We start from the raw sequence: 16,656 nt of genomic DNA, 5'->3' as shown, positions 1-16,656 counted from the left end.
AGGGTCATTTCGTTTGTCTTGCTTGATATATTTTTAACAATGTTGTGAAGAATAAGCATGAACAATGATTGCTGTAGCAGTTTGAATATTCATTGATCTAACAATACCAACTTGTTTAATTTCCACACAAAAATCTAATTCAGCTAATAAATCACCAGGAATACCTTCACGTTCTTTACCAATCAAAATCAATGATTTTTTAGGAAATTTCAAATCATTGTTCAATTCAATTGATTTATCAGTTTGTTCTAATCCAATTAATGTATAACCCTCACGTTTCTTATCTAATAAATACTGTTTAATATTTTCCATTTTAACTTCAATCATAGGCATCCATTGATCAGCAGTAACGGCAACGGTTTTAAAGTTGATATGATTTTTAACTTCAATATCATGTAATGTTAACAACCCTGCTCCTAAAACATCACATAAACGACATATCCCACCTAAATTTGGTGGTTTATCAACTAATGAAGAAACAACAATTAATTCACTTCTTGGAATTTCTGATCCTCGAACACTGTTATTAGTATTATTAACATCATCAACAACAGCATCAGCATCCATAATTGTATTCCAGGCACCACTTTTAGTTTGTAAAAATGATGAAGACGACACTTCATTACTGTCTACTGGTTTAATAGGAGTAACAATTGGTTTCTTCAAGTTCAATTTTCTCTTCTTATCATAATCCTCTTCTTCTTCTTCTTCTTTTTCTTCATTTATCATCCATAATTGAGGATCTTGACCAATATCATATTTCAATAAATTGATTTGATCCTGAGAAAGATATTTATCAAAATTTTCTTTTTTAATAAAATCTAAATCAGTTCTATCAGATAATCTTAACATAACTCCACCAGAAATATTGACCAAAGTTAAATCTTTGACAATATCCCATAATAATTCATCACCACTTCTATATTGAGCAAATGTTTCTGATTCAATGGCATTTAAATACATATTATTGACAATATCAAGTACACGAGGATCTAAAGGTAAATTTTTCCTTTTAATTTCATCATGAATAGAAATTATTAATGATAGTGAAAAATGTCTAATCATTTTACGTGATACGGTACATCCAGGGATAACCGTATATAAAAGTTTTGTTAATAATTGACATTCCTTGGTGGTGGATTGTTGTTGAATGAATAAGAATAATATTTTCAAATATGATGTAACCACTGAAGGTTTTAGAATATTTATTTTCTGGAATAATTCATTTAATAATTTGTCAACATAATTTCCATTATCACTTAATTTAAGAGCAATTATCCATTCAATATAAGAACGAACCATTGGACTTGGTTCTGTGGCTAATCTAGCAAGGAAAATATCCAAATCAATATTAGTTAAATTATCAGATAATGATAATATTATTGAATATAATTGCATTCTCGTCCATTCTTCTAATGCATCAGTACTCTTTAATGGTTTGAATAAATGGAAATATTGTTGATTATCAATTATATAATCATAAACGGATTGAGTGAAACTTGATGATTTTATAGAATTGAAAATTGCCAAAAGATTAATTCGTGCACTAATTTCTTCATCTCCATAAACTTGATGATAAATATTAGAATTAGAATTAATAGCAACCTGTTTATCATAAATATCAGCTAATATTATGGGGAGAATGAAAAAATGAGCTTTTGGTTGATATATTAAATATGCTTTAATTAAAAGTTCAGGAATCCATTGACATGATTCAAATTGTTTTTGATTTTGAATTTGACAATTTGATAAACATAAAGTTAAAGTTGGTAAAAAACTTCTTCTAACTTTAGAATTTTCAATAATTGAAATACCAAATTTATGTAACATATCACTAATAATAATATCTTCTTCTTCTTCTTCATCTTTATCTACCTTTGAGAAAACCACTTTGGGGTGGAAAAATGTTTTTATAATGGAAAGATGTAATGGTAATGCTTGTAATTTCAATCTTGTGGCAGATAAATTAAACCATAATTCACTTAAAAACTCTACAATTTGATAAATTGATTCAGGTGTTTCAGTTATTTCAAGATAATGATAAACTAAATTTACCATATTGTAATTGGCTTTATTTTGAACAATACCAGGATTTAATACATCTAGAATAGCTGAGATGTTAATGCTGGCATTTGTGTTTGTGGTGGTTTTCTCAAAAGTAAGGTTTAAAGTAGTATAGTATTCACCTAAGATTTCATCTTTTAATTTATAAAAAAATCTTGAAGTTTTCGATGTTTCATAAGAATTGTTTAACATGATTCTATGGAAATCAATAATCGTGGTTATATTTTCAAATTGGAAAGTTGAATTTTTATAAATTTGATTGAAAAGTCTAAATTTATAAAGACACTCTTCAAGAATTCTATATTCGTTTGATTGGATTTCATTTTTTATGGTTTCCCATAATTTGGAAATGTCTTCATTGTCAGGGATTCCTATCAATTCAAATTCAGCTTGACTTAATGTTTGTATGATTTCCATATCATCCAGTAAAACAAGTTTTTGTAATCTTGAATTGAATTTCTTTAATTCGGTTGTTTTAAGACCAGATGCAAATAATTTGGCCAATAACAAATCTTTCTCTTGAGATTCTTCTTCAAGAACAGCGCCAATATCTTTATCGGTAATACCTAAAAACAATGCCTTGTATTCTGGTCCACAATCACCTAATTCTTGATGGGACATAAATTTCTCTATTGGCACATCTTGAATATAATTGGTAAATAATTGATGATTTTCTTTTAATAATTCAAATCCATTATGTTTAATGAATTTATTTAATGTTGATAAAAATGATTTTATATCTAATTTGAAATTAAGTAATAACCTTAAATTAAGATTTTGATGATATCTTTCATATATTTCTCCTTCACATTTTTTTTCAAATAATACTAATAATGGAATATCATGAATTCCATATTGTAATACTTGTTTCCTATTGGCTTGATGATTTAATCCATCATATAATCCATGCAAAACCAATATTCTTGAAGGACCATAACTATCTTTTAAATCTGCCAATACTCTTAATATCGATAATGTTATATCTTGGAGTTCTTGATCAGTTGATAAATTCTTAACCATATTACAAATATAATTTTTCAATTGATAAGCATATTCACAATCTAATTTATCATTAGAAGTGATTTTCACATTTAAATTAGATGCATTCATTAAATTGGGTAAAAATGCTTTCTCCAAAATAGGTAATCCATGTTTGATTAAATATAAATTTTCTGATGGGATCGATAAAAGAAGTCTTAATGTGAATTTTCTAACTGATTCAAGGGTAGCTTGAAGACCTGTTGATAATAAACACCACCCCCAAGAAGAAGGAATCAAAGAAGTTGGTGAGATTAACCCTGTGATATCATTTTGACCTGCTTCAGCTTGATTTAATGAAGTATCAATGGCAATAATTTCATATAATGTCATATATCTTGACCATTCATTAAGGTATTTTTGTTTATCGGTGATTTCCCAAACAATATAATCATTATTAAGATCGGTATTAATTGACGTTAAAGATACTTGTAATATTGATAAACTGAACTTACGATATTCATGAGAATCACTAATTAATCCTTGTTGTAAGGACTTCCAATAATCTGATTTCTGAATAATAGTTTGGAATGTATCGTTGGCAATTAATCCAGTGTTTAAATATCTTAACCATAATATATAGGCATGGCTTTTATGAAATTCAAGATTAGTACTTTCTAAAGTAAATATTATATCCCAAATCAATTGACCTTCAATTTTTTGACTAATTGAATTCATTCTCCAACGTAATAACTTGGAAGTGACATTTGATACTTGTTTGTCATTGATTCCCAAAAATAACAACAACAAATAATCAATTTCAAGAATGATAGTATCATCATTACCAGCAGTAGTAGTAGTAGTAAACAATGATTGTAAAAATTGAAACAACAATATTAATTCATCACTAGTGATCAAATCAATAGTTGAGTCCTGTTTATTATCAACTATAGATATTGGAATGAGTTTAATCAATTGTTGATTGAAATAATAAATTTGTTCTTTAATGTAGCCATATAATAATTGAATGATTCTTTCAAGTATATCTTGTTTCAATTGAGGAATTTTATAAACAAATTTCAATATGATTTCTAATTCATTTTCCATCAAAAGCTTTTTATTACAAAAATTTAATATTTGATTATAAAATTGAGGATATTTATCAAGATTGAATCCATCTAATAATTCAATCAAGACTTCAACATTGTGATCATTTTCGGTATTTTCTTTTTGAATATCTACTAGTAAGTTCTCTATTAATTCAGCTTGCTTTTCAGCTCCCAAATATTTAGCTATCAATAATGCTGAACTCATATCACCTAAGTTGCAAAAAGTTGTCAGATGTAATGGTTGTAAAATAGTTATTGAAAAGTACGAAGTTGATTGAAAATGAATCTGAAAATAAATTTTTTTTTTTTTGTTTAGCAACTCATCTGAATCATATACACGACCTCAATACAATACTTAGTTGGTAGCGTTGGATTTGATAGAATTATATGCAATTGACATTTATTATGTAGATAGCCACATAATGTGGGGCTAATTGATGATATGAATTTGTGGAAGCTTCAGCTGTGTGAATAAAACCAATAGGTTACAAAAAAAAATTTTAACTAGTTAGAAACAATACTAAATTGTTATGAAGATGAAGAACAGTTAATAACGATAACTGACTAGCTTTTCTTGAAGGGAAAGAGAACATAATAGAATGTATCTCTTGGCATTAAAAAGTGCAACTATTGCCTATCTATAATGAAGTTTATATGGATTTGTTTCTTTCTCTCCCCCTTTGGCGTGCGTTGTAAGTACTACTCATATGTTGAGATCGGGATTCGTGATCCGACACACAAACTTAGAAAACTTGAATCAATTCCACAATCATCAGTAGTAAGGATAATTGCAGTTGTTGTTGTGGTGAAAAATCATTATTTCAACCCTTGTAGACTTATTTGGAGGAAAATGGGTATGTTTATAGCTTGTGATTATGGATATCTTTTTGTAAATCCAGTTCTTTCTTTAACTTCAATTTAGGAAACAATATCCGGTGGAGGAAAAATGAAACGCTCCGGTTCCGGAGTGTTTTGTGTATCACCGTTGAAATTTGGACGAAAATTAACACAAAATCAAGCGGGTGGGTGAGTGGGTGGTGGTGGTAGTGGTAAGCGAATTCCGCCCCCGCCCCTAGAAGCATCGCTAGATGATTCCCAACAAAGTACTTCCTTAACACAATCTAAATTAAAACCCACTATTATTGACCAATCAATTAATCCAAGAAAAAGATATCAACCAGTCTTATTTATTTACTGGAAAAGGTATATATATATATATAATAGCATATTCCCTATTTGTCTATTTTTGTTCTCTTCTTTTCCCAGCTACAATCATATTGAATTCCAATTCACATTCACATTAAGTTTAAAAATTTTAATGTACTCCAATAAAACTGAATTTTTACAAATATTCACTAACAATTATTACACCCCAAGTAATTATACAAATGTACAAACAACAATATTTATCATTTCAATTTCAACTCTAGTATTTATATACTATTTTTACTGGAAGGTTCCAACTAAAAACAAGACCGTCAGCAGTGATAAACCCCCATTGCAAACCTTAAAATCTTCAAAATTATTATATGACAAATCAAAAGAATATCAACCATTAAAACCCACACCTGTGACAGATTTCCAATGGGATCAAATAGAACCAATAAAATCATATCCTTTCAAAAATGCTGAATATAAATTAACCATGGGGATTCGTACTTTAGATCCTCAAGATTGGTTATTAATTGAACCAACTTATAAATCACGAATTGAAACTAAATCTAAAATTCTTAATAATAATCACCCTGATTATCCATCTACAAAAGATCTTCGATCATCGACATTATTTTCTACTCCGGAAGCCATTCTTGCAATTAAAGAATTTTATGGAATTGTCATGAATTATATGTGTGATAAATATCCCACTTGTTTCAAAATACAAGAAGATGAAAATTTGATTTATAATTTGATCACCAATAAAAAATACCCTATACCAAATTCAATTGATGATGTTGAATTTGATTCTTATCAATTACAAGAATTTTTAGCTGAAAATATTGAAGAAGATTTCATCATTTTATTAAAAGATCCAACTAGAGAATCAGAAGAAAATGGTGGTAATGAATATTTTTTCAAAGCTGGAGTGTTTGCGTTTGCTGCTGGATTTAATCCTATTGATAGATTTAATACTCCATTATCATTTATTCATCATCCTATTCCTGGTTATGAATCAAAATTGAAAATATCCATGAATAGATTTTTCAATAGATTATCACCAGGTCAATTTGTCACCAGACTGAATTTTTCAATTCAAACTCATAATAAATTCTATGTTGATGATTCTAATAAAGGTTATCATAATCCTAAAGGTGGTGATGTTCTTGAACTGTTGAAATTTGAAGATTTGGATTTTGAAAATCAAGTACATTATAGAAGTGAAAGACAAGTATTAACAAAATTACCTAAATCAGGTGCAATTGTGTTTACAATTAGAACTTATCTTTTACCGTTGGCTCAAATTAAAAGTGAGGGTAAAGAAGTTTGTGATAGATTAATTGGTGCTATAAAAGGATTTCCTAAAGATATAGCTCATTATAAACGTTCTGATGAATGGGGCGAAGCAGTTATTCAATACCTATCTAAATAAATTTCAACTATATATAAGTATATATATATATATATATAAATATGCTTTTACATCTTTGCAATTTCATCTCGAACTTCTTCCCAAATATCTATATTTTTCTTTGCCCAACCAATAAGTTGTTTATTATAAAGTAACAAGATTTTATAAATCATTTTCAATTGTCTTTTTTGAAATGATTGAATATTTTTATTGACTTCATCAGTTATAAATGATAAATCTGCCAACATTATATTCTGACATTTCTCTAGAATTTGTATTTTTTCTTGTAAATTAGTTATTTTTTGTTTTCTAGTGACTTCAGGGTTTTGATCGATAATTTCACTGACATATTGAGTGATTTTCTTGAAACTAGGGAATTTGAATTTCGATGATGAAGAAGATGAAGACGAAGATGATGGAGGTGGTCCAGGTGGTGGTGCAGGCGATACTGTTGACAGTTGCTGTTGTTCAAGATTATATTTACCGTTTTTAGGTTTAACTTGGGAATTTATAGCATTTTCAATTCTATTGGATTCCCGTTCTATTTTCAACAAATCTTCCAAAGTTTTCCGTTTATCTTTTATTTCATTATCTAACATTGATTTCTGCTTTATTTTTTTTGATTGATATTTGGCAACGTAATGTATAATACTTGTATATTGAACAATTTCTCCAAGTGGTTCAGAAAACTTTGTTTCTAATTCCCCAATCAAAGAATTGATTGTAATGTATGACCTGTCAAAAACTTGTCCAATTTTATCAAAAATTAAATTCAATTCATTATCATTACTTTTCTTAGTAGCAGACAGTACCCCTGTGGTTGTTGTGGTTGTTGTTTCAGCTAATATCAATGAAAAGGAATTAAATGTACTACCTAATTTTGAATAATCATTAGATAACCCAATATAATTCTCCATGATTCGCTTGTTTATATCATCCAACATTGATGTATTGGCAATGTATTGACTTTGAGAATTAGTACCATTACCATTTACGCCATTTCCACCATTCCCAATACTACCACCGCCACCACCAACACCAATATCATGATTTTCACTACCATTACTCAACAACTTGTTGGTTTTTTTCGTCAATTTCTTTTTATTATCTTTGAAAAAAGATATTGTATTTTTGTTTGATGGATTGGGTAGATTAGAATATATGGGATCAGTTTTTAATCCATTTTCTGGATTCAGTAGATAAATAGATTTTGGTAATTGACTTTGAATTAAAGCAATTTCATCACCCCAATTAGCATTAGGATCTAAAAATTTGGCAAAAAATTCTAAACTTCGTATTTGTTTTATCTCAAGACAATTATTTAAAAAATTTGTTAATAATCTTTTCCGATGTTCAATTAATTTTCCTTTAGTCAAATGAGTGGAATTGATATAAGAATAAGTTTTAGGACTGGTAATAATAGATCCATTGCCACTTCCACTACCTGCTCCGCCACTAGCACCTCCACCGCCACTACCACCACTATTACCATTTGAACCAGCAACTGAAAGTGATGAATTTTCATGATTACTCCCCACTAATCCATTCAACATTGAAAAATCAAAATAATTCTTAGGAGGAATTGGTGGTATAACAATAAGTGGGAATATTTTCGTTAATACGTCTCGTAAGCTTTCAAAATCGCTATATCTTCTCCTTGTTAGAATATCATTATTAGGATCCTCTAAATTAATTAATTTGATAGTGTAAACAGTATATTTCTTCAGCAGATTAGACATTCCTTCATTGGAATTGCCAGCTTCAGTAATTTGTATTCTAATCTTTGTATTTGGTTTTAATAATTTGGTTACTCTACTTTCAAAATTCATATTCACTGTCTTGAAAACTTCTCCTGTCGACTTTAACATTGGATTGACTCTAGAAACATTGTTGCTCTTATTGTTATTTGATGTATTATATAATAGTAAAGAATCGTCATCGTCGTCATCGTTGTTGTCACCTCGGTTGTTGTTGCTGCTGCTGTTATTATTTTCTTTTGTAGTTCTTTTATCTGATTTGGTATTTGGTCCTTCATTGAAACTGTTTGCTGTCATAAAACTAGTTAATCCTTCACCATGGTGTGAAAATGGATTATTATCTTCTTCATCGTCAACAAATGTGGGATTTTCAATTGTAGATGATATCTCCTTCTCCTTCTCCTTCTCCTCTTGTTTGGAATTAGAATTATCTGTATTCTCTTTGGTAGTGGATGAAACTTCGGAAATAGTAGGAGGATTGTCTTGATTTCTTAAAACAGAAGACATTGAAATAAAATTGGCCTACAGAATTAAATTGAAATAATGGATGAATTTGATATTTGTTAATTTGGTTTTACCGTGTATAAGGTTGTTTTTTTTTTTGAATGATATTGATATTGATAAAGAATATAACTGTGGAGGGGAACAATCAAATAATAGCTTAGAAAAATATCAATTGTTATGATTATCAACACAATAACAGTAGGATTGATTGATAGTTAATGTAGGAATAGAACTAGATTATGTGTCGGTGTTGATTAATATAGTTGATATTTGATATTGATTGTGTATGTATGTATGTATATATATTACGTGGGGGAGTGAGAGAGGGAGTGAGAAAGGGAGTAAATTAATTTGATCAGAAATTTTCTTTTTTTTGTTTTCTGTTGTCGTTTCTCTTCTCTCCTTCAAGTTAGTTTGGTGGTGGTGGCAGGGGTGGTAGTGTGTCCTGATTAGTTTTTTTACTTCGCCTTATTGTTGCCACTACTGTGGTACGGTTTGCTACCACACTACCGCCATAGCCACCACCACTACCACCACCACCAACTTCCAGTCCCTTTAATTTTTTTTTTTTCTTTCTCTCCCTATCTATACATTTCTGGACACTTATACTCTTGAAGGATATACTTTTATTGTTAATGAAGATATCTCTTGTTAAATTACGATTCAACTACGTTACAGAGAGTGATATTTCACTTGACAACAGTAATCAAACACTTTTTTGTCTCACTTCTTGGTGCTCCATAACAGCAACAAAGACTTCTTAGTCTTCTACATAATCTACCAAACATAGAAGAAAAATACAATAACTTTATTTATCTTTCTACTTGTATCGATCGACAAGCAAGACATTGGTGTTTTTAGAATTACTATTGGTACCACAACCTTTTCTTCTCTAGTCACTGGTGATAGATTTTATTATGGTCGTGTGAACTTTTCAAAAACCCGGTTTTTTTTTTCTTCTCTTTGGTCAAATTTTTTTTTTTTTTGTTTTTTCCATTTGTTGATTATTTTTTTTACAACCTTTAATTGCAATCTCATCATTCAAAAAAGACTAAACCAAGAACAAAGCATATAATCCTCACTATTTTCAGTATAGATCATTGCTACAACTCAACTACAAGACACTAATTTACTAGAAATGCCAATTGATTTAGTAACTTACGATCAAAATACCAGTGTTGAAGTCCAATTCTCACAGGCATTGGAACGATATCAATTAGACAAATCAAATACATCATTAACTTCACCTCCACTGCCATTTGATTTTTTACAAAAATTTAAAAATATAGCAGCTACACAAGCATTACAATTAGGACAAGAATTACAGAATAAAAATGATTCTGATAGTATTCTTAGAGAACAATTTGAAAATTGGAGTTTAGAAACAAAATTATGGATTCTTGTCGAAGAATTATATTCTTTTCGATTATCAAACCCAGAAGAAAATAATGTTGAAATTCATGAATATTCATCATTATCATTAAAGCAAGAGAAATATTTATCAACTCATCCTAAATTAAAAGAATTATTAATTATTATTAATTGGATTCAACAAACAACCAATAATTCAAATTTAAATTTAGCTAATGATTACGATGCCAACATTGAACAAACAAAATGGCATAATACAAAAATTGCCATTGAAACAAAAGAAGTGAATTCACTTTTAAATATTAATAAAGGTATTGATAAAATTGTTGATAAATTAGATATTGATGCTCCATTAAGAACAAATCAGATTATTGATCCTAAAGATCAACTAATTGATCTGGAAAATTATGCCATTATATATAAACTCCTTTTGGGTGGGAAAATTCAAGAAGCAATTGATTATGCCAACAATACGGGGAATTTTGCCCTTGCATTGATATTAGTTGGTGGGGCTCAAGATTATATAGACCCCGTATTGGATGGGATTAAGGACGCCAATATTCTGGTTGCTAGTGGGATTAAACATAAATTATTATGGAAAGAAACCGTTTATAAATTATCACAACAAAAAGGGTTAAATGATTATGAAAGATTGATTTATAATTATCTAAGTGGAGGTGATATTACTGAAAATTTAAAGGCATCAAAGAATTCATGGGAAGAATCATTACTTTTGTATGCTTATCAATTATTATCCTATAAATTGCAATCCTTTATTTTGGAAAATAATAACAGTGAAGAATCATTATCGTTGGCAATTTCTATTCCTAAACCTCAATCTGATTCAATTGAAGAAATATTAAATATCTTATCAAATGCCAATTCAGAAGTATCATTGGAAAGTCGTAACCCGTTAAGAATAATCAGTGGTGCTATTATGATAGATAAATTTGAATCTTTGATTGAAAATCTTAATCAAGATTTAGTTAACCATAATGAAAATATTCTTAGAATATTAGTTCATTTATCTATTTTCATTGCAATTATAAAACCTTGGGGTGATGATCAACTGGCGAATTTGACTGCTATTATAACACTTTATATCTCAATGTTGTCTGAAACCAATAAATCTGAATTAATTCCAGTTTATTTATCATTTATTCCTGATGAAAAAGATGCTAGAGAGACTTATTCTATGATTCTTTCATCAATAACAGATAAGGAACAACAAACAAGGCAATTACAAGCAGCGAAAAAATTGACTCAACCTTTCGTGAATATCAATGAAGGCAAAGATAATGGGGATGTTAATGTTAATGTTAATGATAATGTTAATGATAATGTTAATGTTGATGTTGATGCTGATGCTGATATGGTGATAGTGGAAGATGATGATAATAATAAATTGATTAATGTATTGAGAAGAACTGTGGAAAGAGTGATGATAGAAACGGCACCGAATTATGAACGTCAACAAAATGATCCTGTAATAGTTAAAGATGATGAATCTTCAGTTGATGAAATTGATTTTAAATTATATCGTGCTGTTGAATGGTTTTATGAAAATCAAATGTATGGAGATGCCATTAATGCTACTATTGTAGTGATACGTCGATTTTTAATTAATGGGAAATTAGCTAGTTTGAAAAAATTTGCTAAAGAAAATAATTTTAAACAATTGATATCTGATTATGATATAGAAACTATTGGGTTGAAACCAGAAGACGACAAAGATAGAAAGGATGGAGACAGAGACAGAGACGGAGACGGAGACGAAAAAATTACTGAAGATACTAAACAAGAATTGATAGAATATACTAATTTCATTGAAGCATTAAAATTAATTGATGATTGGAAATTATTTATAATTCAAGGACATCCATTCAAGGGATCATCAGTAAATAGTTCATTAGAGAAGACTGAAAAAGTATTGAAGAATATTTTACAAAATTGGTTACTTGAATTGAACAATGACAATGAAAGCCCTTCACCTTCTTCTTTTTCTTCTTCTTCAACAACAATAGTTCAAGAATTTAGAATTTTATACATTCCTTATTTGATAATTGAATTACTTACAATCTATGAAAATGCTAGAGCTCAAAATTGGAAATATATTAAACAAGCATATCAATTGATTAATGAAGTTGCCGATGATCAACTGAATGATTATTTAGATTGTTTTATAAAGAGTGGTCGTATTAAAGAATTTATGGCTAAATGTGGAGAATTATCTATAATTTCTTGTGAACAAGGTATTACCGGTATATTTAGTGGTACTACAAAGACGACTGAAAGTATATAGAGAAAAACTCTTTATACATATATGTTATATATTTAGTTTAATTTAATGAAGATGCCTTTTCATATAATAAATCAACAACATTAGATAAATTTTTCACCAATTCTAAAGAAGCTTCATAAGCAGCGTCTTTTCTTGGTTCATCATAAATAATTAACCATCCATTACCTTGATCCAAAACCCCATAAAACACTTTATCCAAAATCATTTGTGATAATTTACCTTCGACTTGTTGTAAATTTAATCCAATAACTTTAGAAATATGAGATAATTCCACACAACTATAACTTTCAATAATTTTCAATAAATTTTGTTCTAATAAATTATCATATAATGCATTAAAATGATTTTTTATAATTGCATCAGATTTTAATTCATTAGCATAAGTCAATAAAGAATTTTCAAATTCTTTAAGTGATCTATTTGAATAAGCCATAGCAATTGATTTCATAGCATCAATATCTTTAGATTTATATTTAATAACATTTTTATTATTTAAAATATTATTAACATCATCAATTAAATTCAACATGATTTTCGTTAATAACATATATTTTAAAACAATTATTGATCTTGGATCATCTTGACTATTAAACCCTTCAAAACTTTCATAAAAATATGAAAAAGCAGTTTTATAATCTTTATCTTCAGAATTTAATATACCACTTTGACAATCTAATTCTGCTTGTAAAATTGTCGGACAATAAATTGAATTAGCTGAAGTTCTTGCACTAGTTAATGCTGCTTTAGCTTTAGGAATATTTCTTAATGCATGATAAATTTTCAGTTCTAATAATTGAACTTCAACTAATGATGATTTATCATCCAATTTTTTATATTCTCTTAATAATTCATTAATAATTTTAATGGCTTCATGATGATGTTTCTTTTGATATAATAAATCACTCAATTTCAATTGTAATGATTGTCTTAAAAATGATAATTTCGATTCAATAGCCCATTGCATACTAGATTTAGTAACATCAATTTGAATATCTAAAGATTTTTCATCTTTTGCTGATAATTTATCAAAATCTTCAATTAATGTTTTAACAATTTTGGCAGTTTTCGATTTAGCAAAATTACCTAAAATTGATCGAGAATCGGCAATTAAATCAGATAATTTAGTAGGTTCATTTAAAGTTTCATAAATTTTACCCAATTCTAAAATAGCACTTTCTTGTTGTTGTAATTGTTTTGCCGTTGTGGTGGTGGTGGTGGTGGTAGTAGTAGTAGAAGTGGAAGATTCAGATGGGTTGATTATTTGTTTATATTTAATTTCTGCTTCATCATATTGTTTATTAGTTACAGCTTTTCTAGCTTCTTCTAATAATTGTTGTCCAGACATGTTTTGCAATGGTTGTAAATGATGAATAGATAGAAAGGAAGGAAGGAAGGAAGGAGATTTGCCATTCAATTGTTGGTGTTGAAATAAGAACAGGAAAAAAAAAAATTTGACCATACAAAAATTATCCATCATTACACGACTCTCTCCACTCATACAAACAAAAACTTTACAATGCTTCATTTTGCATTAACGAAGCTTTTTTTTTTTTTTCATTCATTCATTCATTCATCCATCCACCTATAGATTATCATTGAAAGTCATTAAACAACTAACAATGTTGGGACAACGAATGATATTACGGAACACTTATAGATTGACAGTTCCAAAACTGGTAATCCTACCAATTTGTCGAACAAATTATTCCACATCATCATCATCGAATAATCCATTCCCATTGAATGATAAAGAACGGAAACAAGCAAAGAAACAATCGCAATTACCTTGGTATAAACGATGGACTAATTATTCCAATTCGGAACAATTTCAAAATAAAACCATGCCAAAAGTATATATATGTGCGTTTGTTGTTTCTTTAGTACCAATGTATTTTTATATGCGAGATAGATATCATGAAGATAAACAATTGAAACATATTAATGCTAAATATGCTCAAGATCCTTCAAGTTTATCGGAATATGAATATTTAGTATTAAAATCAATGAATCATCTGGAAAAATTACGTCCATTAGAATTGAAAAAATATAAAATCTATCAATTAATGAGAAAAGAATTTCGACGTAAGAATTTATTTAATCAAGAAATGTTCAATCCAACTCCACAAGAATTAAATGATTGGTATCAAAATCAAGTTAAATATGAACTGGCAAGTAAAGTTGTTCCGATATTAGTTGATAAAATTGATTCTAAAGATAAAATCAATGCTAATCCAGCGATTCAAAATGCTGAAGATACTACGGCATTTTATGATTCTAAAGCTAAAGAATATGATGATGCTGTGAAATGGGAAGAACGAGGTATATTTATGGGTAGTAAAAGAAAATGGTTAATGAGTCAAGCTAAGGGGGATGTTTTAGAAGTTTCTTGTGGTACAGGGAGAAATATTCCTTATTTATACCTTCAACAAATTAAATCATTGACTTTTATTGATTCTGCTCGTAATATGGTAGAAGTTACTAAAGAGAAATTTAAAAAGGCATTCCCTGAATTTAAAAAAGTCGCTTTTGCCGTGGGTAAAGCCGAAGATTTGAGTAATATTGCTCAAGATGTTAAATATGATACCATTGTTGAAGCCTTTGGATTATGTTGTCATGAAGATCCAGTTAAAGCATTACAAAATATGGCTAAATTATTAAAACCAGGTGGGAGAATTGTATTATTAGAACATGGTAGAAGTAATTGGGGGTTTATTAATAATCATTTAGATTTTAGAAGTGAAAAAAGAATGGAAACTTGGAAATGTCGATGGAATTTAGATATAGGTGAATTAATTGATGAAGCTGGTTTAGATATAACTAAAGAGAAAAGAGCTCATTTTAGTACAACTTGGATGGTGGTTGTTAAAAAACCAGAAGATCCAATTAATCCTGATGAAAAACCATTCTTAGATAAACTTTTTGGTAGAGAATCTAGAAAAGTACAAAAATCATAACCCTAGTAGTTTGTATATAGTTTATGTTATGTTATGTTAGATTTTGGCTTGTAAATATATATATATATTGTTAATTAATGATGATGAGAGAGGAGGTATGGATTAGTCTATAAAATTCATAAATACACTCCTTCGCCTTCGCCTTTGCCTTCACCTTCGCCTTCATCTTCACCTTCGCCATTAGCCTTTTCCTCTTCTTCTTTTCCTTCGGTTCCATCTTTTTGTTGGGTTTCATTTTCAATATCTTTTTTATTTATTTCTTCCATTAATTTAGTTTCTTCTTGTAATTTATCTTGTTCACTAATAAGATTTCGACGAATCAATTCATCATTAATACTTTCAATTCGAGCTATTTGTTCTAATAAACTATGTTTATTTTCCCATAAAGTTTCTTGATATAATATTAAATTCTCTTTATTTTCAAACGATGACAGATCTTGTAATTGTTTTATATTATTTATTTCTTGCCATAATTCATTATTGGTATCAATTAATTTGAAAATGAAATGTTTTTGTTGATTTTTTTTGGATTCTAATTCAAATTGTGATATATCTTGAATGGCAGTTTTAAATTCTTCTAATGTTAAAGTAGGAAATTGTGTTGATGACATTGAATAAACTGGAAGGAAGATTGAATGGGAAAATTGTTAAAATTCAATTTTGGAGACAAATTCAAGTATTAACCAATAGAGTTATAGAGTTATAGAGTGGCCATGTGTTTGCTTTGACTTCCCCCCAAATTGGAGATTAACAAACAAACAACCAACCAGAAGTAGAAGCAGAAAAAAAAAAATTCCGCACCAAGAAATTTTCTTCTTTTTGCAACCCCAGCCGAACTCACTAAGAAAAATAGTCGTGTTCAATTGGATTGATTTTATTCCTTTTTACACTACCCCCAACACACAGTGCTACCATATCAATTCATTTTTAAACTTTCTATCCTATTCAATAAATAAAGTATAACCTAAAGACATGTCACAATTGTCTTTAATAAACTTTAAAAACACGAAAGTGTTGATAATTGATAAGTTAATCTCTCCCTCCACCTTTT

The 16,656-nt window shown here is 28.8% G+C and overlaps 7 protein-coding genes across 7 annotated transcripts; 3 read left to right on the top strand and 4 right to left on the bottom strand. All coding sequences in view use genetic code 12, as the record gives it.

The window, feature by feature from the left end:
• Positions 1-33: 33 nt before the first annotated feature.
• On the bottom strand, positions 34-4,356 carry CAALFM_C403830WA (tRNA (guanosine(18)-2'-O)-methyltransferase; the record flags this gene model as incomplete). The annotated part of the gene is made up of 1 exon (XM_705448.2): positions 34-4,356. One exon carries the CDS (start codon positions 4,354-4,356, stop codon positions 34-36), a length of 4,323 nt encoding a protein of 1,440 aa, XP_710540.2.
• A 1,113-nt stretch (positions 4,357-5,469) lies between these two features.
• Positions 5,470-6,738, top strand: HRQ2 (Hrq2p; the record flags this gene model as incomplete). Its single annotated transcript, XM_705447.2, has 1 exon — positions 5,470-6,738. One exon carries the CDS (start codon positions 5,470-5,472, stop codon positions 6,736-6,738), a length of 1,269 nt encoding a protein of 422 aa, XP_710539.2.
• Positions 6,739-6,785: 47 nt separating this feature from the next.
• Positions 6,786-8,981, bottom strand: CAALFM_C403810WA (uncharacterized protein; the record flags this gene model as incomplete). Its single annotated transcript, XM_704846.2, has 1 exon — positions 6,786-8,981. The coding sequence occupies one exon, from the start codon at positions 8,979-8,981 to the stop codon at positions 6,786-6,788; it is 2,196 nt and encodes a 731-aa protein (XP_709938.2).
• Positions 8,982-10,116: 1,135 nt separating this feature from the next.
• On the top strand, positions 10,117-12,651 carry NUP84 (Nup84p; the record flags this gene model as incomplete). The annotated part of the gene is made up of 1 exon (XM_704847.1): positions 10,117-12,651. One exon carries the CDS (start codon positions 10,117-10,119, stop codon positions 12,649-12,651), a length of 2,535 nt encoding a protein of 844 aa, XP_709939.1.
• Positions 12,652-12,688: 37 nt separating this feature from the next.
• RPN6 (proteasome regulatory particle lid subunit) lies at positions 12,689-13,996 on the bottom strand (the record flags this gene model as incomplete). The annotated part of the gene is made up of 1 exon (XM_704848.1): positions 12,689-13,996. One exon carries the CDS (start codon positions 13,994-13,996, stop codon positions 12,689-12,691), a length of 1,308 nt encoding a protein of 435 aa, XP_709940.1.
• Positions 13,997-14,270: 274 nt separating this feature from the next.
• CAALFM_C403780CA (putative RNA methyltransferase) lies at positions 14,271-15,605 on the top strand (the record flags this gene model as incomplete). The annotated part of the gene is made up of 1 exon (XM_704849.2): positions 14,271-15,605. One exon carries the CDS (start codon positions 14,271-14,273, stop codon positions 15,603-15,605), a length of 1,335 nt encoding a protein of 444 aa, XP_709941.2.
• A 116-nt stretch (positions 15,606-15,721) lies between these two features.
• On the bottom strand, positions 15,722-16,216 carry CAALFM_C403770WA (uncharacterized protein; the record flags this gene model as incomplete). Its single annotated transcript, XM_704850.2, has 1 exon — positions 15,722-16,216. One exon carries the CDS (start codon positions 16,214-16,216, stop codon positions 15,722-15,724), a length of 495 nt encoding a protein of 164 aa, XP_709942.2.
• Positions 16,217-16,656: the final 440 nt, after the last annotated feature.

The sequence above is a fragment of the Candida albicans genome, chromosome 4 (assembly GCF_000182965.3).
Source record: "Candida albicans SC5314 chromosome 4, complete sequence".
Taxonomy (NCBI): Eukaryota; Fungi; Ascomycota; class Pichiomycetes; order Serinales; family Debaryomycetaceae; genus Candida; species Candida albicans.
Note: the sequence above shows the minus strand (reverse complement) of the source record. Positions and strands in the feature narration are given on the sequence as shown.